The sequence below is a fragment of the Pterocles gutturalis genome, unplaced genomic scaffold (genome assembly GCF_000699245.1).
Source record: "Pterocles gutturalis isolate BGI_N339 unplaced genomic scaffold, ASM69924v1 scaffold12758, whole genome shotgun sequence".
Lineage (NCBI taxonomy): Eukaryota > Metazoa > Chordata > Aves > Pterocliformes > Pteroclidae > Pterocles > Pterocles gutturalis.
Genome location: NW_010125907.1, coordinates 96,417 through 117,408, shown reverse-complemented (window position 1 = coordinate 117,408; position 20,992 = coordinate 96,417). Strand labels below are relative to the sequence as shown.

Here is a 20,992-nt window from a genome sequence, read left to right as displayed (position 1 = left end):
TAATAAATCATTTATAAATTATTTCTTAAGTTTTACCAGGCAAAAAAATATTTAATATCCGGTAAGATGAAGTCCCTGTTAAGACTGACCAACCCATTTCTCTAGAAAATGATTGAATTAATATTTTATGATATTCCTGTAGGGAAGACTTGTGTTATCAGGAATCTTCAAAATGATGAATGTACAATGAAGTCACTGACAGCTTTGCAGAGGGGATTGTGGCTCTGAGTCACGGTGACATTATGTCACACATCCAGCCACTCTCACCTGCGTGCACGTTATCGTCTAGGAGCATCGGGAATACCCGCTGATCCAGAGTTGATAACCAAAGTGGGGTGGCCCTGGGATCACAACGGGCACGGCGAGCTGTCCTGACCTTTGTAAGGAAAACAGCGTGCTTTAGAAAAGCCTTGTGGATTGGACAGCTTGTAAAAAATGAGCAATAAAAACTCTGAAAATTTGGCTCTTAAGTGCCTTGCTGATTGAGAAAATCCTCAATACAAGCTGCTTCTTCTGCTGTAATTTTCCTGTGAATTACAGATATATAAACGTGAATTACAGGTATATATACACTTCTTAAACATCTGCCCTTTTTTTTTTTTTTCCCCCCCAAATAGATTGTGTTGTTTCGTCCAGTGTGCATTTCAAAAGGCACCATTACAGAACTAAACCCAACTGGGCAAATGTAAACTACTCCAGTTTTCTGCCCCTACTCATAACATCCTCTTCCTAATAAGTGCTGTAAAATTTTTTCACCAAGTGTTCGTTTTGAGATGAGTAATAAGGTTAAGCAAGTGTTACATTCATATCAAAACTTACTTTAATGCATTTGATCGGTTACAAAGATGCAAGTTGTCTTTTACATTTTTCTTCCGAATTTAATGTGCTTGTTCAGTACGTAAGTGGGCTGTATAAAATATATCTCACTTTATTGTTAAAAGAAGAAAGCAATATTTATAAATAAAGTATACTTAATAATTTAAAAGCTGTGTTGTGTGCAGACAACTGTATGACGGCAAAAATCTAATAGACTGATATGAAGTCTGGGGTTTGTCAGTCTTTCTAAAAGAGTCAATATCTTTGGACCTTTCTCTGTTTTATAAATCCTTGAAATCATGTCTTTGGATCCCCTTGAATTCCTTGTGGTTTATACATATGGGTAAGGGTAAGCGCGTGCTTAGTCATCTCAGCAATGAGGTGGAGATGAGAAAATCCATTTGTGTTTTATTAAATTGATATAAAACATTTGTAACAAAACTATCGGTTATATCATAGTGCGAGGAATGTAAAATTTCTCACTTAACAGCATCGGAGTCAATTCTTCTGAGATCCCAGCTCATTGCTGAGGATACTGGTGTGAGGATTTCACCTCTCAATTTGTTTCCAGAACAAAGTCTTCATTTACCGGGGAAAGGAATATGAACGCCGCGAAGACTTCGAAGCGAGGTTATTGACTCAGTTCCCAAATGCAGAAAAAATGAAAACGACGTCTCCACCGGGCGATGACATTAAAAACTCCTCCGGCCAGTGTATCCTTTAGGTTGTAGAGATGGAGGATTTATGGCCAACATGAGCAGGACACTGCTGCACTTCTGCCTTTATGGGTGTAATACATTATTTTGTTGTTCTGCCCTTTCTTCGCGTTCCCGTAGAGCTTCCTGTTCTGGGTGATTGAAATTCACTTGTCGGTTCTTAACCCCTGAATTCAGATATTCAGTGCTTTACTGTAAAGCCCAAACTGGATTTACCATCTAAATTTCACAGGCCAGTGTCAGAACAAATTGTGAGGTGAGTTTGAGTTGGTTTTGTAATTTTATCAGTCTCCTTTATAACACTTCAGCTAGTTCCTGTTGGTGTGTAACAAATCCAAGGAGGGTAGAAATTATGAGGACATTTCCTGGGTATTCTTCTGTCCAGCCTTCTGGAAGACAGTCATCCCAAAAGCATTTTATATTTATGCATAAACTTTTTTTTTTTTTTTTCAGTACTAGAGTTTACCAGCAATGCCTAAAAGATAGTGTTTGATTTTGATAGTGTTTTTCCCTTTTTTCAGTTTCTACAGGGTGAATGAAGTCCAGCGGTTTGAGTATTCACGCCCAGTTCGAAAAGGAGAGAAAAACCCAGACAATGAATTTGCAGTAAGGAAATAAAACCAAAATTTTTTTAAAAACAAATAAACAAACAAAACCAACCAACCAACCAGACAAAAACCGAGAAAAAGACAGTAGAGTACTTTTGGGGATCGCTTTTTATTCCTCTCCATTTTGAGAATCTGAACCATTCGTTCTGTTTTGGTTGTTGAAAAGTAAATTTTAGATTTAAACATTATTTTTCATAGAAATTCAATTAAATAAATTTATCATGTTCTGTTTTATACCCATGGACAAAACCGAATTTATTTTGTCAAAAACTAGCTGTTTCGAGAAAGAAATTTAAAAGGGCTCTACCTGAAAAGATAGATGTCTCTTGCCAAAACTTTTTGACGTGATGATTCTAGTCAGGCATCTAAAAATCTTTTAGCAGTAATACCTTTTTCTTTTTTCTTTTTTTTTAATAAACCATATGTCTTATCTAATGGTCAATAAAACTCCCTTTGAGCACAGCTTGTATTCATCAAAACGTTTACAACAGGTTACATCAAGTTGATTGCCTTTTTTTATAGAGACCCATTTTATTCACGGGGTTGTAGTGGGCACAGTTAGTAGTAAAGTAGCGCGAGTAATTAAAGTAATAAATTAATGCATCGTTTATTGTATAAAGAACTTGGTTTTCTGTGTAGTAGCAGACTCTGATCTAATCAATGTGCCAATAAATGCTGAGTGTTTGGTTTCCTACAGCTAAGGCTGGGTATTCATTCAGCACTCCTTTAGTGTCTTTGGCTTCTCGTGGTGGGTGTTATATCAAAAATTGCTGATTTGCTGATCTACATGGGTTTAGCTGAGGAGGTAGAAAACTCTCTTTTTCTAAAACCATAGTGGCTGACAGCGGTGCTGTTTAAAATATGTTTTGGGTATAGATAAAAAAAAATAGGTGTATCAAAATCACTTTGCAAGTTCATCTTCTGCTAGTGGAGGATGGAATAAATTCTGTGTTAAAAAAGCCTCATAATAAATAAGCTGAACTACCAACATATGCCAGTTCTAACAAAATCGGATCAGGAGATGTCTTTGACATCATGAACCAAATGCACACACGTGAAGGAGATTTTAAATTACGTATCCTTACATTCAAACCAGTGAGGAGACGTTACATCGAAGCCGTTGCAGTTTACGAGATCACAAATTCAGGTCGGGACCTGCAGGTCAGGATGGGACCTTGGGGGTCTTGAAACCTCGGAGGATGGGGATGTTGCAGCCTCCCCAGGGAGCGGTCCTTCCGTCCCTCTGCCCTCCTGGGGAGGAAGCTTTTCCTGTATCAAGATGTTGTGCTTTTGTGGAGCATGGTCCTTGAAAGCTCTAGAAATCACTGGGGAAAAAGGACAGTCCAGTGAAACTGGTGGATCTTCTGCCCAGTGTTCTCCTTTGGTTCCTTTTCCTGATGATGATGTTTTAAGCCTTGCTAAAGATAAAAGCAATCGGTCTGATAAAATGCGATGTTTCTGTTGAATTTGCAGAATATGTGGATCGAGAGAACCATCTATGTGACAGCCTATAAATTACCAGGGATTCTGAGGTGGTTTGAAGTCAAATCAGTTTTCATGGTAAGATCAGTTCAGCTTTATTGCGATTCCATGAAAGAATACGGCTCTCGTCCAGCCAGGGAGCATTTTTATTTCTGTATTTCTGTTCTGTGACCAAGCAATCGGTGGGGCTGTATCTGGGAAGCGGTGGAGTCACCATCACCATCCCTGGAGGGATTCAAGAAACGTGTCGATGTGGTGCTTGGGGACATGGTTTAGTGGGTTGGGTGGTGTTGGGTTGACGGTTGGATTTCATGATCCTTGAGGTCTTTTCCAACCTTAATGATTCTATGATTCTATGTATCTGCCATCTTAAGGCAAGGGAACTTGCTCGCTGAGGATGCTGGTAATTGACTGAGGGTGACTCAAGTAATGCATCTCCATCCTGAGAGCAGATGTGGGCTGAGTCTTCCAGGCCTTTAGGGCAAGGTCTGGTCAAGCGCTGGTTATAAAGTATTTCTGGCTTTCAGCAGGCGAGCCGTTAACAGGTTCTGGAGTAAGCCACATGCCTAGAATGAAGAAGGACCTGGGGTGATGTAGGGGAACCCCACCACATCAAAATGAAACTTGGCTGAAGTTTGGAAAAGAGGATTTGGGTATTATGATTGTAATTTATTCCAAATAGACCCTAAATGGAATGCATCGTTTGTCGCTGCCTCTTTTCTCTGCCTATCATTTGTGATTAAAGGTTGTTTTGGTTTCTTCTCCATACTTAGCTAATGTATACCCTGGCAACCTCACAGAGCAACTCCAAATTACACATCTCTCTGTTCTGCCATTTAGACTGTTTAGATAAGACATATCAATTTGAGATTAAATCATCCTTACGCAGCTGTAATTTTGAAGCAGCGATAAAAACATTGTTACCGCAGTTTTTAAATCTCTTGTGAGGCTTATTTTTAAAGGAAAAGAACAATTTGCGTATGATTAATTAAAACCTTTCTCATTGCTCCGTTGAGGTTATGTTGGCCAGTTGTATTTAGACGAACAGAAGTAATGCAGAAAATTACTATGGTATCTATAGTAACAGAATATGAATGTGATGTTTGACAGTAATTGGCAGCTGAACAAAACACATTGAATTTTTAATGAATTTTTGTATTTTCAATATAATCCTGATAGAGAAGATTGTATTTATCTTCATGATTGCAAAAAAGTGTTGTTTGTAAAGGCTGGCAAATCTGATGAAAGTCTCTTTTCCTTACGAGTTAAGAGCAGAGCCTGACAGGCTGCTTTATGCAGGCAATTTGTATACGCGCACCTCCAACGCTCTGCTTGTCGTGGAAACATGCATAAATCCTGAGAGAGTGCTTTCTGTAAGCTTTTTGTAAGTAAGGATTATATCGGTCACATAGCTGAGAAATGATACCAAAATGTAACTTAATAATACGTGGGAAAACGGCAAAGGATAACTTTTGACCTAGCTCTGGCGTAGTTACTAAGAAATTGGTGTCGACTTGCTTCAAGCTTTCTGTCAGCTAAAATTCTGGAAGTACGATCACGAGGTTTGCATCCCTGGGATGCTAAATTTTGATTATGGGTCCAGATATTATTGATGTTTCACTAAACGCGATGAATTAAAGTAGCTTTGCACATTTCATATTTTATTGATAGAACTGGAATATCTTTAAAGGAAGAGGTGAGATCATATCACCTCAGTACTGAGAGAGAAGGGAGTAATTTAATAAATGCAGGCTATTATGTTACATAACCCAGAGGAACATCCATGATTTCCTTAAATCTGTTTGCTTTTTAAATTCCTTCTGAGTACTTTTACCAAAACCTTTTCAATCTGTTCAGTATCTGCAAGGAATTTGTTGTACATATTCATTATTCTGGATCTGATTTGCTTTAGCTGGACACAAGTAGTTGCAGGGGAAAAATTTTCTGAGGCCAGCCAGTGAATTAGAAACTACATTTTGAATTATACTTGGTTTTAAAAAGTATAAATACTAATCTCTATTTTGTTTTGATGTTTAGTTTTTTGGTGTTGCAGATGTATCAGGAGTATATAATTTCTGTTTGTCGTGAATAGATTGTGTCGTGTCCAGGGTTAGCAAGCTACTTGGAACAAGGCTCAGCATTTACAAATGGAAATATTTGTAATAAATAGCTTTCAGTGAGGTCCAAAGCACAGTTTTTAGTAGTAGGATGGGGACTGGAGTCCTCCATCTGCTTTAAAAAAAAGATTAGAGGGAGGTTTATAAGAGTAGTAAAAGAAAGGAGAATGAGAAAGAAAGCCATGATTGCTGATACAGAAAAGCCAAAAAAAGATGTTTATCAGATCAATGAGCGCTAATTTCTGTAGATATTGAAGAGCTTCAAAAGCAATGGTTCATCAACAAATTACTGCATAGTTATCATCCCGTTAATACAAATGACAGAATCCTAAATTTAGCGTACGATGTTCGCAATGGTTCTTGCCGAATCAGATGTTGAACGTGGTCGTATTTTCCCAGTCCCAATTTCCCTCGTAGCACGTTCTGCTCTGATGGGTGGTCGTTGGCTGTCCATCGGAACCTGCTCTGCTCCATGGCCATGGCAGAACCCTTGGGCTCAGCACCTGCCTTCCAGAAAAATTCACCAAGCAGACTTCTTAAAATGCTAATTAAAACATCCTTGATGTAATCAGATGGCAGGTGTAAGAGTAACAACTCAAAAGATTTGATTATAAGTGGTTCTCAGAAACATGGTAAGCAACTGATAGCCAGGTAAAGTGCTGCTTTGTTTATGGAGCATTTATGTAAATTAGGGTGTAATCAAATATATACTTGCATTTTCCTCCCAGGCCTCAATTAACCTTCCTTTTCCATTCCTACTGCATCATTTTTTTAATGTAAGAAGGCTAAGTCTTCCAGCGAGGACTCTCTACCCTCTGGGTTGCTGCAAGTTAGTAATTTTTAGCCCAGTCACTAAATGTACACATTTTAGCTATATTTTAAATATTTTAATACTGTTTTTTCAACATGAGGAACTGTCATTCTGAAAGACGCAGTATCTGGGCATAAATAATAGCTGGAGATGAGTCAATTAAAATAAAGCAAGTTTTACCCAGTGTAAGAGCTATTTCACCCCATGAAGACATCTGAGGAGCTCTCTTCATTGAAGTCCGGGCTAAATGAGAAAGAAAATTTCTTCCTTCAGTCATCGGTGTTCAGATGAAGAAAGTGTGACCTCGTGGGAAAAAAACACAGCGGATATCTTAGAAGTCATCTCTTCAACATATTCAACTCAATTTCCTTGGAAACACACCAAAATAATCACGGCAAAAATATCTTCTTGATTTTTGAGCTGCTTAGGATTATGTTTTCCGTCAGAAAAGCCACATTAAGTTATCATTTCTTTCTTACTGTTACATTAAGCTGGATCTTCTTTGTACTGCTAAAACTCACCACCTCGTAATCTCCGATGTTCTCCATAATCCTCCAGAAACCTCACGTGATTCCTGTCGGAGCCTTTCTAAATGTTGTGCGGTTGCGTTGAGATGCAATCTGTCCTACAGCAGGGAAATAAATTCATTTAACTTTCTCCACTTATATTGATTATCATATCAGTTATCCCAGTATATAGATATCAAATATTTAAATGCCTGAAACCACCCTTTCTGTTAATGATTGCTTCATTTTGTTCTGAAATTCCTGAAATGTTCCTAATTGTGGTGCCTTGGTGGATAACCATTTCTTTGGCTGGTTAAAAACTCTGCTCCTTGATTAAAACCTCCTTTTGTTTTTCTTTTAGGTTGAAATCAGTCCACTGGAAAATGCGATAGAAACCATGCAGCTAACCAATGATAAGATCAATAATATGGTTCAACAGCATTTAAATGATCCAAACCTCCCCATTAACCCTCTCTCCATGCTACTGAACGGCATTGTGGATCCTGCAGTCATGGGAGGGTTCACCAACTATGAGAAGGTAACGTCAAAATTACCCATCCTGCACTTCTGAAGAACTTCAGCGACTAAACGAACCCATTGCAATTCTCTCCTTTGCATGAGTTTTTTAAAGGATTAATCAAATTATAATCTTCACTGCATGTTTTAGCTTTTACAGTTCTATGGGATAAGATATGAACATTGGGAAGCTGTGAACTCTGTATCTATTATTTATGTTGTGAATATTAATCATATAAAGCCAGTATACACCAACAACATATATTTTGTATCGTAAATGGAGGAGGTACATGCTGATGAACATGTTGCTGTATCCATCTGTTTTTAGCTTTCTGCAGCTCACACTCATTTCATCTACTAAAATTTCCTAAGCCCTGGGAGCTGCTAGAAAGACATTTCAGAGATGTGCCAAGTCCTCTGCTGGGTTGCCCATGAGATTTGGTCTTGATCACCATGTGCTCATCTGCCTGCTTCGCTGATCACGAAAGATGAATGTCTTCATCTGAAAACATCGTTAAATTCTGTATCTCTTTCCTGGATTTTCACTTTGTAGCTATTACTGCTATTTTGCAGAACTTTCGGTTTGATTCATTTATCTTTGCTGTAGGTAATTCTTCCGTGGTAGCAGATGATTCATTTCTGAACTAACTGCTCTTTTCTCTCTTGCCTAGGCTTTTTTTACTGAAAAATATATGCACGAGCATCCAGAAGATCATGACAAGATTGAAAAACTGAAGGATCTGATCGCTTGGCAGGTACAAAATTTTAAGTCAGGTTGGTCAGGGCCAACTGCTGTACAAAGACAGTTTAGTGTCATTCTTGAGAAAATCAAGATATTAAACTATTCACCCTGTGTTCACTTCTTTGCCATTTAAAGTTGTCTTGGAACTTGAGCTAAAGTTCATCCTTTCAAATCTGACATAATTTGTCATCTGACAAACCCGCCAGGAGCAAACATGGTCAACCTCTTTCTTTTCTTCTTTTTTTTTTCTTTTTTTTTTTGTAACGGTAATACAGTGAAATTTCTCATCTGTATCAAATGAGAAAATATTTTGTAATAATCTTAATTGGTATTATTGGCAATTTGGATTTGCATTTTAATTTTCTAAGGCTGATTCCAGAAATTCATCTCGGACAATAAGATGAAATGCTTAACCCTGAATCCTTCCTCCGACTTGCCCACACTGGGACAGTATTTCTTCCCATATTCACTTCTTTCTTCAAACAACATATTTTTCATTTATTTAACTTCCTATGTATACTTGCCCAGAATATTAAAAGGGAGAGTTGGAAAAATTACCTTGCATGCAAAATATTTAATAAATTCATCATTGTGAAACCTTTGCTTCATTTACTACATAACTCAACATGGTCCAAACCCATCAATGATTCATAAAGCTTGTGAAATCACCTGCTATTTTTATGATGACATGTTAGAGCAAAAATAATTTAAATGTAAGATCACGCAGGTAATATTTCATGGAGAGCGAATGGAACCCCCTCTTGGATGAAGAATTACATTTACACGTACCAAAGAATATTTTGCGGGACAAACAAGAAACAATTTCCATTTTATTCCATAGTCATATGCTGGACATTTTTCACTGGTCTCAAGATAATTTTATGATAACTAAAAAAAATACCAATATGACTGGAAATGTTTTTTCCCATAGAAGAAAGTGCATCATTGTGTTTTTATATTCAATTTTGTCTCTATAAAAAAAGGGAATAATTTACATTTCTATAGGTTTCAATTTTAGAGGTAGTAGAACCAAAGACACAGAATTCAAAAAAAAAAAAAAAAAAGATAAAAACTTGAGAAGACCATAAAACTATCACTGAATAAAAACACTTTTGGTCTGCAAAAAAAAATTATAGTTATGTATTTATTGTGAGCTTTTTACAGAAGATTAGATGTTAGGGGCTTTAAGTTGCATAGAGGAAAATAATTTGATCCCAGAAGACTAGCTTCATGTCAGCTCTCTGTCTTTGCCTCTGATAGCAATGCTTCAAATGAATTTCAAACATATTTTTCCTCAGCAAAGCTTCACTTTGGTGACATTTGTGTATTAAAATAATATTGCCATTTGAAAATATGTATGGCAGCTAATCACATTGTGTTTTAATTATTCAGTGGTTTTAAATACATCATTTCCCATCAGTATTGTCATTCTGGAACAATAGGACCCAGAAAAATAGAGAAAAGGGATCAAAATTTTTATTTTTATAGCTGAAAATTCTTTTCACTAAAAGGTCTGTCCATTTCATGGTGGAAATCGATGCTTTTAAATTACCTTAGACATTCCATATATGTTTAGTATATCCTTAGACTTACACCTCCTGTCAAATATTTCCATTTTCAGAAGGCGGGCAGCACGCAGAGATGGGCGCGGGGTGGGGAGCCGACGGCCAAATACCGGTGGGTGGCAGGAGGGGAGTTGTTACGGAAACTTTGGGAAGTGAGGCAATGGTCTGAATTCATCACGGGCTTCACAGTGATTGAAAGCAAAAATGAGTTTTCATTTTTCAATAATGTGGGTCTGGGAGTTTTGTAATCACACCGAGATTTTCTTTATGCTGGATAAATCAATCTGGATATATGAAATAGCAGCCTGACAATCACAGGATCAGCTGACTAGTTAAATTTAATTTTTTTTCTATCCCCTTACTTTACCTTTTTCTCCGTTGTGCTATGGAATTCCTGCTCTTCGGGTTATTATCCTTTTTATAATTTCTGTGAACTTTACGTCTACGTTTTTTTCTATTATTTTTTCAGATAAATATCATTAGTGAAGCAATGTTCATTTTTGTCCATCTTTTCCAGCTTAGAAAAAAAATGTTTCCATGCAACTACATCATTTCAAGATGATCTTCTATTTTAACATGAAGATAATGAAATGATTGATTGAAATGATGGTAATGAAATGAATGATTGATGATGTTAGTCACTCTGCGTTCAGCTAATGTATTTACAGCATAGCAAAACTAGTATGTCACATAAAAATCTTCTGCTAGTTCTACACAGCTGAAAGAATTGTAGCATATCAAACTTTTTGCAATCATATTTTATGATACCATTATTATGAAATGTTTTCCTTTAAGATGTAAGATTTTATATTAATTTTAATAATTCAGATGTCTGTAAATTCTTCATTCTTTTCAGCCAAGATCTTTTAAAAAAAAAAAAAAGAAAGAAAGAAAGAAAGAAAGAAAAAAACCTCAGGGAATCATTTTAAGTTGCGGTGGGACTTTATAGAACTTTAAAATCAACGAAGAATGGAATACATGCTGTCTTGAGCTGGTTACCTTCTCGTTCAGCTCTTATGTTTCTAGCTCAGCTGCTTCCGTGACCTTTCCTTTTTCTGAAATTCACCCCTCCAAAGGTGAGGGTGCTCTGCAAGGGCTTTTGAGATCAAGCCAATGGCAACCCTAACCATTGCTCCAAAACCAAATGTGTCATGGATGTGGCAAAATCCTGCCTGTCTCCGCATCCAATGAAGGTTCATAGAGGTTTAAAATTCAGCGTCACTCATCACCAGATTTCCCAGTCAATGTCTGGAAGGGATCCGTAGGAAGAATTTTGAAGTTAGTAGAAGAAGGTGAAGCAAATTGTCTGAAGATACTTTCTTTCAGTAGTTGATAAATGTTTAAAGGATTAAGCAGTCTTGGACAAGGAGCCCAGATAGCCTGACTCGGAGATCTCTCAGAAGTTCTGTACCAAAGCCACAGGAACTTTGTTAAATTCAGCTTCTGTTAAGGAATAGCAAGCCTTTCCTTCATGGTCTGTGGTTTCTGGTCTTTCATTCCCATCAAGCTGGTGCCTCCTCTTGCCTGTTCCTCCATCTCTTGACTCAACAGTTCTGCACTCGGAGGCCACCAGCCTTTAGGTGCTCACGTTCTCCCGACTCCAGCAGATCTTGGTGATCAACCCTCCTCTTATTTTGTTTCTCCAAGTGTCAGAATCTCTCCGCAACTGGCTGTGTAAGCTTGGTGTATACCAACAGTGAAACCCTACTTAGCTCCTTCAATTTGGGGCACAGAAGGAAGCACAGACCTTTTTTTTTTATATATATTTTCCCCTGGCTTGGGTATTTCCCTCCAAAAAATATCATTTGGTTCATATTGCTTGATTTTCTAAATTAGAGATTGTTGCTCCCTAGGACAGGCTCATTAGCACATTTTCTGCTTATAGAAATTATCTCAGAGCTGAAGCTTCAGACCCCACATGTACTTCATCTTGGTAATTTGATTTTTTTTAAAGAAACCATTTAAAAAGTCAGCAGGTTCTTTTAAATAAATGAGCCATTTGACCACTGTGGCCTGATAATGATGAAAAATTTGGAAATATTTATTTATTGAGAGCAGGGAAATTTTCTGATTTTAATGTTTTAATTTTTGTAGAGTGCAAATCCATATGACTATGAACAGAAGCGGCTACAGTAAAAAAAAATTGGCATTATTCTTAATTTCTCTATGTAGTCTTTTAGGAGAAGAAGCTGTGTCCATTTAAATAGAATCATCTTGATAAAATTTCTTGAGTTTATTCATCTGTAATTCATCTGTGTGTTTATTATTCTCCTTACTAATAAAGCTACTCCTTCTGATTGCTGCTCAGTCTTATTAGAAAAATCTGGTTTTAATCAGTATTATGATTTAATTATGAATTATTAAGAAGAAGCCTCTTCGCTTGATTGCTGCAGAGAATATCTAAGTTAGAATCACAGCACTGTGTGGGCTGAAACGGACCTTGAAGAGGAAATATTTTTCCTAAGCTGGAGGTAAAAAACTCTAATGGTATGTCTGCATAGCTGTGGGAATGAAAATGTCTCTCTTAAAACATTTTAAAAGGTCAGCTACACCTCCACACTATGAACTAATTATATAATCCAGTGTTGGCATGGATATTTTGTGACAGAAGCCTTGAAGATAAAAGATTATTTTCAGTTACAAAAGAGAATTAATTTGATTTTTTTCTCTTCTGTTTTGCTCCCAAAGAAAATAAAGTAATTTTTCTAAGGAGAAATGTGTAGTATATAAAACTAGGTTTTATTAATAAATATTGCTCAGCAATATATACGTGTCCAAGGATGTAGCTCTAGAAATGGCATTTCTTAAAGAAAACATATAAGTATTTTCTTCTTCAAGGTTTTATTCTTATGAAACTGGGAAAGGACTGATATTAATAACCCGGTGTGAGGGTCGCCGTTCATCAGTTTGCCATTTGAAAGTAGAGCGTGTATGAGGGCCTGTGAATATAACATCACAGGAATGTTTGTGCTTCTTGATTAAATTCAGCTGTGCCTCCAGGATGTGATTACTGGGCAGAACTATGGGTATATTCATTTGAAAGGGCTTTGGGTAACAGAGAAAAAAGGCAATAATGTATAACAGATTTTTAGATCCTTTTTTACTATGTTGTGCTTCCTATACAATGGGTGGTGATGATAGTGATGATGCTGATGGTGGTAATAATAATAATAATAACAATAATTGAGATCTTTCACTCCTCTTGCAGCATATGTGGGAGTCTTGCCCTAACCCTTCGCTTCGGAAGGACCCAGCAGACTGAAGCAGTGTAATTCTGTTTTCCAGATCCCGTTCCTGGCGGAAGGCATCCGGATTCATGGGGAGAAGGTGACGGAGGCGCTGAGGCCCTTCCATGAGCGGATGGAGGCTTGCTTCAGGCAGCTGAAAGACAAAGTGGAAAAACAATATGGGGTCCGAGCTGTTGTAAGTTACCTCCTGACTTTACGTTTCACAAATATGTGGAATTTCTTTAAATTACAGGCAACTGTATGTCTCTCTGTTGTAATTCCCACTGATTAAGTTTGATGCAGCATTGCCTGGTTGTTCTCAGTGGTCATCAAATTATTCAATATTGAGCAGATGCTATAAGAGTTATTCAGAAAGGCTTGGTACATTTATTTTCTAGCATGGGAACAATTTCTAAATTGCCTGAATCAGTTCCTTGAAAGTCAAGATAATTCTTCAGTCTTCCATTTTTAAGGAATTGGGGTTAAAAAAAAAAAAAAATTGCCGCTATAGCGTCTTGCCTACTTTGGCGCTACCCTAAATGAAGGCAGCAATAAATAGATTACTGCTACTTAATAAGATTTACTAGTGCTGGAGTTCATGCTTTTGTCATTCCAACAAGCTCTTTTCAGTTGCTGCTTCATCTTTAAGGCACAGCCAAGAATTTGGTGGCGTTTCCAGCGGGGTTTTGTTCTGCTTTTAATTTGAGCATTACCCATTGGGGAGGAAGGCCAACATACAGCCTCGTACTCGAGAATATAATTGACAACTCAGTCAAAATCCGTGCGGATTAGATGCTATTACATGAATCAGTTTTTAAAATTATTTAGAAACCCGAGGTGCAAGTGGTTAAAGTTGCTCTAAGACTGGCTGTGTGGAGCTGAAGTCCTCATAATAATATATTGAAGGCTGCCAGGGTGAATTTTATCTCTGTCTACTGGTCATCCTGACAGCTGTGTTGTAAAGGCAATAGAATTTTTAGGTTTATTTGTGAAATGACAGTAGTAGTTCAGACTTGCGTATGCAGTACATATCTTCTCACTGCTCCAGAAAATAAAGCACATCTATTTACCAGGAAAGACCCATACATCCTCTGAGGCAGAGGTAGCCTGCATATCATAGAATCATGGGATGGTTTGGGTTGGAGGGGCCCTTAAAGCCCATCCGGTCCCCCCCCCTGCCGTGGGCAGGGACACCTCCCACTAGCCCAGGTTGCCCAAAGCCTCATCCAGCCTGGCCTTGAACCCCTCCAGGGATGGGGCATCCACAGCTTCTCTGGGCAACCTGGGCCACTGCCTCACCCCCCGCACAGGGAAACATTTCTTCCCAATATCTCAATCTCCCCTCTTTCGGCTTAAATCCATTACCCCTCATCTTATTGCTATGTGTCCTTGTAAAAAGTCCCCCCCCATCTCTCCTGTAGCCCCCTTTCAGCACTGGAAGGTGCTGGAAGGTCTCCCCGGAGCCTTCTCTTCTCCAGGCTGCACACCCCCAACTCTCTCAGCCTGTCCTCGCATGAGAAGTGCTCCAGCCTCTGACCATCTTCACTGAACATTTCAGAGGATGGCACAAGCTCCTGGGAGATGTTGTCAGGGTAAAAGGCAGAGGTAGCCTGCATATGATAGAATCACAGGATGGTTTGGGTTGGAAGGGACCAAGATCATCGAGACAGTTTATCTCCCAAAGAGCACAGTGTGGTATCGTTTAGGACAATACACATTTTCTCCAAATTGGATTAAAGAAATACCAGAAATTATTTCCCACAGAAAGGACCGGTATTAAACCTTCTCGAAAAGCAGTGAATTGTTTTTAAGATTGCACAGGTCCACCTTCTGTCAGCAGAAATACCAGAAATTATTTCCCACAGAAAGGACCGGTATTAAACCTTCTCGAAAAGCAGTGAATTGTTTTTTAAGATTGCACAGGTCCACCTCAGCAGAAGCCATCTAAAGACAGAGGAAATCACCAGTAGGCCGTTAATGGCGGGGCCGTGGCTCGCCGGCCTGCACTTTGGGTGCCATCTTGTCTCCGTGCCTGGCTTTCCCTGGCACCCTGGGTGCCGATAAGGAGCTTGCACTGTAATCCCCTTAACTGCCGTTGAAAGAGAAAGCCAATTAGCAGATCCCAGCAGGGGAAGGACATGGTATCCAACAGCCGGTGCTTCCCTGCGAGTCAGCGGTGGCTTCCATGGGAAAAAAGGCCGAATTCTCGAGTGGCTTACGAAAATGCCACGTTGTGCCAGTTGGGCTTTTTCAGAGGTTCTGGAGGTGCTGCATCAATTAGAACATGCATTGAGGCAGATGTTACCTCATGGGCTCAGATTTTGAAGGTTATCTCTGCAGCCAGAAACTTAAAAACATCTGCAGTTGTGGTTTTCTCCTCGTTCCTGAAAACTCTGTGTCTAAAGTTGCTCACAGAGGAAATAGTGAACCCTCTTCGTGCCCTCCCTGCCTTCCCATCCTTAATCCTTCCAAGGCAAGAGTATCAGAGGGGAGCTCCACTACAATCTAGTCCTTAATAAATTAAGAAATAAAGGGTTGAGAAGTAGGAGGAAGAAATTACAACCATTAAAAGTTCTCCAATTTTACTTCTGCCTCTAGATGAACAGCAATCACTAAACTGGTTCTAAAAAGAATTAAGTGACTGAAATACACCTGAACAGCCTTAAACCAGCACCCTCTTCATCCTGTTCTGATTACGGTCCCTAATGGGTGCATACTGCTGGGTTTATGGGTGTTGCACTAATCACATCCATATAAACAGGGTGTGAATTTGGTTCCAGATTATCTCTGGAAAACCCCCCCAGACATTTGTTCTGAAGAGTGGACGATGCAGGATATGGTGAGGGAGGGAGCTTCAGTTTTCTGCTCAGAGAGATGCAAAGCATCCTGCTCGAATGATGCAGCAAGAAAGATGCTGCAGCAGGCAGGGCAGCCAGAATATGCTGAGTGACATTGTTCTCTGAGTGCCCAAAATCTCAGTGTAATGCCACTGGGGCATCCTGTTGTATTTTATGACAGGCCTTCCTTCAGAGATTCATTTCCACTTCTGTCTCTACAAATTACTTTTTTTTTTTTTTTTTTTAATGGGAACCCTGAGATCTTACGTGGAACGTGCCAGCCTTTATGGTATCCTTCTAAGCGGTGTTCCGTTTGTAGTCGTTCAAATCCCATCTTGCTAATGGATTTAGGAAGAGAAAAGTTCAAATAGTAGTTTATTCCCAAGGAGAACAGGAATAATTGACATTAATGATAGCTGCATGTCAGTCACTTCAATAATATACATTTACATCATTGGGGAGATGACTGGGAAGTCATCTGCAGGTGGTGTTATCTTTCTAATTTCACTCTACCCACCAGTAGGAATTGTCAGGGTTGATGGAGTTTTATCGCTTCTGTCTTCTTTGTACAAGGCCAATTTACCAGTAGTTGACAGGGTGGAAAATATACCTGTAATTAAACAGCATGAGATTCTTATTTGTTGACTGAAAGAGTTCAATTATTTTCTGCATATATCAGTTATTAATGACTAACAAAGCTTGTATAAATATTCAGAACTCTGAAAGTCTCTTGAAACAAAAACAATCTTTCATATATTTTCTTTCTAACCTAGATGTCACTCTGCAAATTGGCTCTCTTGACATAAAGTTCGTCTTAGTGTTTTCTTTTTCTTTTTATTTTGTTTTTTTAAAATCTCTGTTTCATTTAAATGTGCTGGCAGGGCAGTCACTTCAATTGCAGAGAGAGGTTTAAAAAAAAAATTTTACTGGTAAAAAGCTCTTTGTTAAAGCCCAGATGTAAACAAAGCATGTAAATTCCATTGAAGCAAATGAATTATTGGAAAATGTTCAAACTTACACATATTTCCTCTTAGTGCTTTAAATGAATTTTCCTTAGAATTGTTTCCTTTGTTGTAAAACACGATATATAATTAAATAATATAAAATTTAACGTGGAAGAAAAGCCATCATACCTTTCCACTTTTTTTTTTTTTTTTTGTACCCCGATGTCAACTACATTATGGTTTAAGAAGTAAGATCTTATATTTCTTTACTGCAGCTTTCGAGTCTGGATGATAGACGAGGCAGTCGGCCACGGTCTATGGTGAGATCCTTCACGATGCCGTCGTCTTCAAGACCCCTCTCCGTTGCATCGGTGTCGTCCATCTCCTCCGACAGCACACCTTCTCGCCCTGGCTCAGATGGGTACGTAAGAAATATCTCTGTAAAGCATGATTTGCTATGCAAATCAGTAGGTTTTTAGGATTGTTACCAACCTGGTCCAGATCTCAGTGTTACTCCTTCCCGATCCTTCTGTCTCCTGTGTTTGCCATGGTGTCTGTTTGATCTCATAAGAACTGTGGTGTTTTTTGGTTGGGTCTTTTCCCAGTGTATTTTATTCCAGGTTTGGTTCATCATAATACCCCATCAACATTACTCTGACACAACGGTATGAGTAACTAGTGTGGAGTGGGGATGGTGCTTTAAGTAGCAGCCAAATATTGGCTAAAACCCCCCAACCTATATAGACATTTATCTCAAGATATATTCCTTGTCCTTTTTCTTAACCAAGATAAATGTAATGCTCTTCTTTATGCTCTTTAAAACAAAGTTAAACAAAACCCCCAACCAAAGAGGAGATAAATTATCCCCTTTTAAAGTATTGCAAATGTAATAGTTCAGAAGTGATCTTTTGCAAAGCCGGTGATGAGACGTGTGTTCATCCGACCCTGCCGTGGCTAACAGGTGGAGTTTGGGAGGAGGAAGGGATTAGCCAACTGCTCAATCATTTCTTCTCACTTTCACTGCCAGAGGAAAAGCTGCTTAAGGCAAGATTGTACTTTAAGACTTATCAAGATATTTCACATGAGAACTGGGAATTCTGTTGATAAGCCCTGTCTCACAGTCACATCCCTCAAAGGAGCTAAATAATCTGGTTTTTTTCTGAGGTTTCCATGCAGCCTCAGAAGTCCCTTCTCCCTCTTCCTCCCCCCCAGGCATTCCCATAATCCCAAAATTCAATATTTGACCAAGGCGGCTGTTTTTTTAAAGCCTCCTGAAGGGCTGCTAACTTCAAAAGATGTGCTAGAAACTTTAGTGTCCCTTGTACACCTTCAGAGGGAGTTATTACCTGAGGAGAGAGTAAAAGCATCAAGTAAAATTAAATCCAGCACCAAAGGACCAAGACAATGCTTACCTTGATTGCAATCGGGTTATATACCCACTGGGAAGAACTGCAAACAGAGCGCAGTTCAGCTCTCATTATGTTACCCCCTAGAACATATACGTGGTGAGTCAGGCTCATATAAATGTAGGACAGCAGAGACAATAATGCGTTTTGACTAATTCATCCATAAAAGTTGTCTTGCTGGAACTTGGGGGTAAATACCATCCCAGGTTAGTGGGCAGCTTTATTTTATCTTGGAAGAAAAATACTCATTCTTACCCCACCTGCCTCTACCTCTTGTTCTTTTTCCCTTCAAAATCATGATATGTATTTTTCTTTCTTCATTGGGTGCTATTTTCTTAAATTTCACCTCTCCATATGAGCTTTGTTGTAGTAGGTGTCACTTAGCAGTTTGGGAATATCTTATGTGTCCACTCAGTATATATATTAAAAAAAAAAAATGACAAAGATCACGGTGCAGCCTGCTCTGAGCCTGGGGCAATACAGCTGTAATACATGTGATGAAAATATAATGAACAACTGTCATCACTGAGAAAACCTGAAAAAATGGTGCTCATTTGCTTGATCAGTGGAGCAGGAGAAGAAAAATCATCAGATGTAAATAACATAATGAAAGACCTCAAAAATTCTAATGACTGTGAAAATCATGTGGGTGGTTTGTCATGACTAACTTGGAAGAGGTTCACCCACTTAAGTACCTGTAGTTGATTTGGTTTATGGTCACTTGTCCTCTCCTGCCTTCCATTTCCCCTTTCTTCATATGTTAATTCTGAAATTAGAAAAACAATTAAAAATGGAGCAGACAGACTGTCTTCCCCAGATCACCCGGCTTCTATTTTATGCCATCTCCAGCTTCTCCTCCTTTGGAGCTTTTAAACAGTAAAAACTCCAAGCAGACGTTGATGTAGTATGTGTTTTACAACTCCCAACTCTATGTATAAATAAAACCCTGACTTGAAAAAAAGGACCTTGGGTTTATTCACTGCTTAAAATGGGACTTAGAAGTACAAATCTGAGCACTTAGAAGCAGCGGTTGGAAGCGTGGAGGTCCCAGCGTGCCTGTGATTTGCCATCTGTTGAAAGTCCTAATGGACTTGCAGTGGGAGTGTGGCATGCGAGCCCGTTTTATCACCGATACGTTGCGTACAAATAATTAATAGAACTAATAATTGTAATGCCTGGAAGCAAAGCAATTAATCGTTCTCTGAAGAGTGGCAATTCCTCTTGTCAACCTGCCATCAGCCCGCGAGGCGGCTGTTGCTGCCCTCCAGCCTAGAGGAGCCCGGCAGAAGCGGCTAAAATGGGCAATACAGGTGGTTAAAACACGGTGTTGGGAGAGCTGTCAACCGATCCGGGCTTTGTCACTGGTACGCTTTGTGGCCCCGGACAAGTTATTGCCCTGACTTTCCCTGTCTGTAAAATGGGTTGAAAAAAACTTGAGGTTTTGGCTTCCAGCCGATGTGATTTTTGGGGAAGTGGTTTGAGCATCTTTCCATCAAATGAGCTAACTTAGGGCAAGAACTGAAGGGCCTTTTGTGCTTTCAGTCAACAAAAAAAAAATAATCACAATTTTGGATATTGCTGCTAATGGAGGTAATTAGGATAACTTCACTGCGAATTGTCCGAAATGTGAATCCTCCAGAATTTCCCATGCATGCATCCTCGGGGCATTGTAAATACTTCTCTAATATTGAAAAGTAAGCTGGTTGCTTTCTTTGGGAATTTTTGGTTTGGTTTCAGTTTTGTAATGTGATGATTTGAGACATCCTCTTAATATCCATCAGTGTAATTTTGACTAGGGTGTTTTAGTAGTTTGTTTATAATAAAAGATGAATTATAAAATACTTTGTCTAGCTAAGAGCAAAGTATCTCTTTACCTTTTACTTAAGGTAGTCATTAAAAAAATATGCCATAAGAGAGATTCCTTTGAATTAGTGAAAATTAACTAAAAAGCATTCTTATATTACTTGGGATAGTGCTTTCCCTATCAAATAAAAACTCTTCAAAAAATTCAAGTTTTCCTTTAAAAGTTTAGTGAACCCCTAAAGATTTTTTCTTTTGTAACCTGAAAAAAAAAAAAAAATCATGGACTGTAAAAATTGCAAACGTACACACACAGGGTGTTACTATGGACAGGAATGATGCTTGTGTCTGTGGTTAAACCTCTATACTTCATGCTTTTGTGCAATGTATGGGTGTTGCCTTTGCATTAAGGGTGATACCGTTTGCTTTTCTGGGAAGCAGAACTGTAATTTTGATGAGTTACATGGAGGAGAAAATGATTTATGTTACGCATGTTCAACAGAAAATCATTACACCTCTGCAAAACAATTTTGAGAAATCATCTTGTTTCTCCACCCCAAAAAAAAAAAAAAAAAAAAAAAAAAAAGTCCTGGAGGAAGTTTGGCTTATTTTTTAAAGAAATCCTTAAAGCCATTGTAGACATGCCTCCAAGGTGCAGGGGGTCTACATTTACAATTGCACAATTACCTGCACTCGTATAGCGCTGATTTCCGCTGGAATTTCCAGGCGGCACGCCTGCCATGGTGGCCCAGCACATATCATGGGAGTGCTGGATGAGAAACTCATTTTGATGTAAACCCACATCCGGTGAAGCTCAGGAGTTCCTGTAGCTGTAAAGCAGTAAGTTTAGTACAGAGCAGGGAAATCGGTGGTGCTGGTCCTTGAGCAGTCCTGCAGTC

General features: G+C 38.7%; 1 protein-coding gene across 1 annotated transcript in view; it reads left to right on the top strand.

Moving 5' to 3' along the window:
- Positions 1-1,387: 1,387 nt before the first annotated feature.
- The window catches only part of DOCK1 (dedicator of cytokinesis 1), a gene marked incomplete at its 5' end in the record, with an annotated part of 37,630 nt that continues 18,025 nt past the window's right edge, over positions 1,388-20,992 (top strand). The window contains 8 exons of the mRNA XM_010078775.1: positions 1,388-1,529; positions 1,710-1,788; positions 2,054-2,138; positions 3,614-3,700; positions 7,418-7,594; positions 8,244-8,327; positions 13,165-13,302; positions 17,163-17,308. Of these exons, the coding sequence (XP_010077077.1) occupies positions 1,388-1,529; positions 1,710-1,788; positions 2,054-2,138; positions 3,614-3,700; positions 7,418-7,594; positions 8,244-8,327; positions 13,165-13,302; positions 17,163-17,308 (938 nt within the window). The remainder of the gene's footprint in view (positions 1,530-1,709; positions 1,789-2,053; positions 2,139-3,613; positions 3,701-7,417; positions 7,595-8,243; positions 8,328-13,164; positions 13,303-17,162; positions 17,309-20,992) is intronic.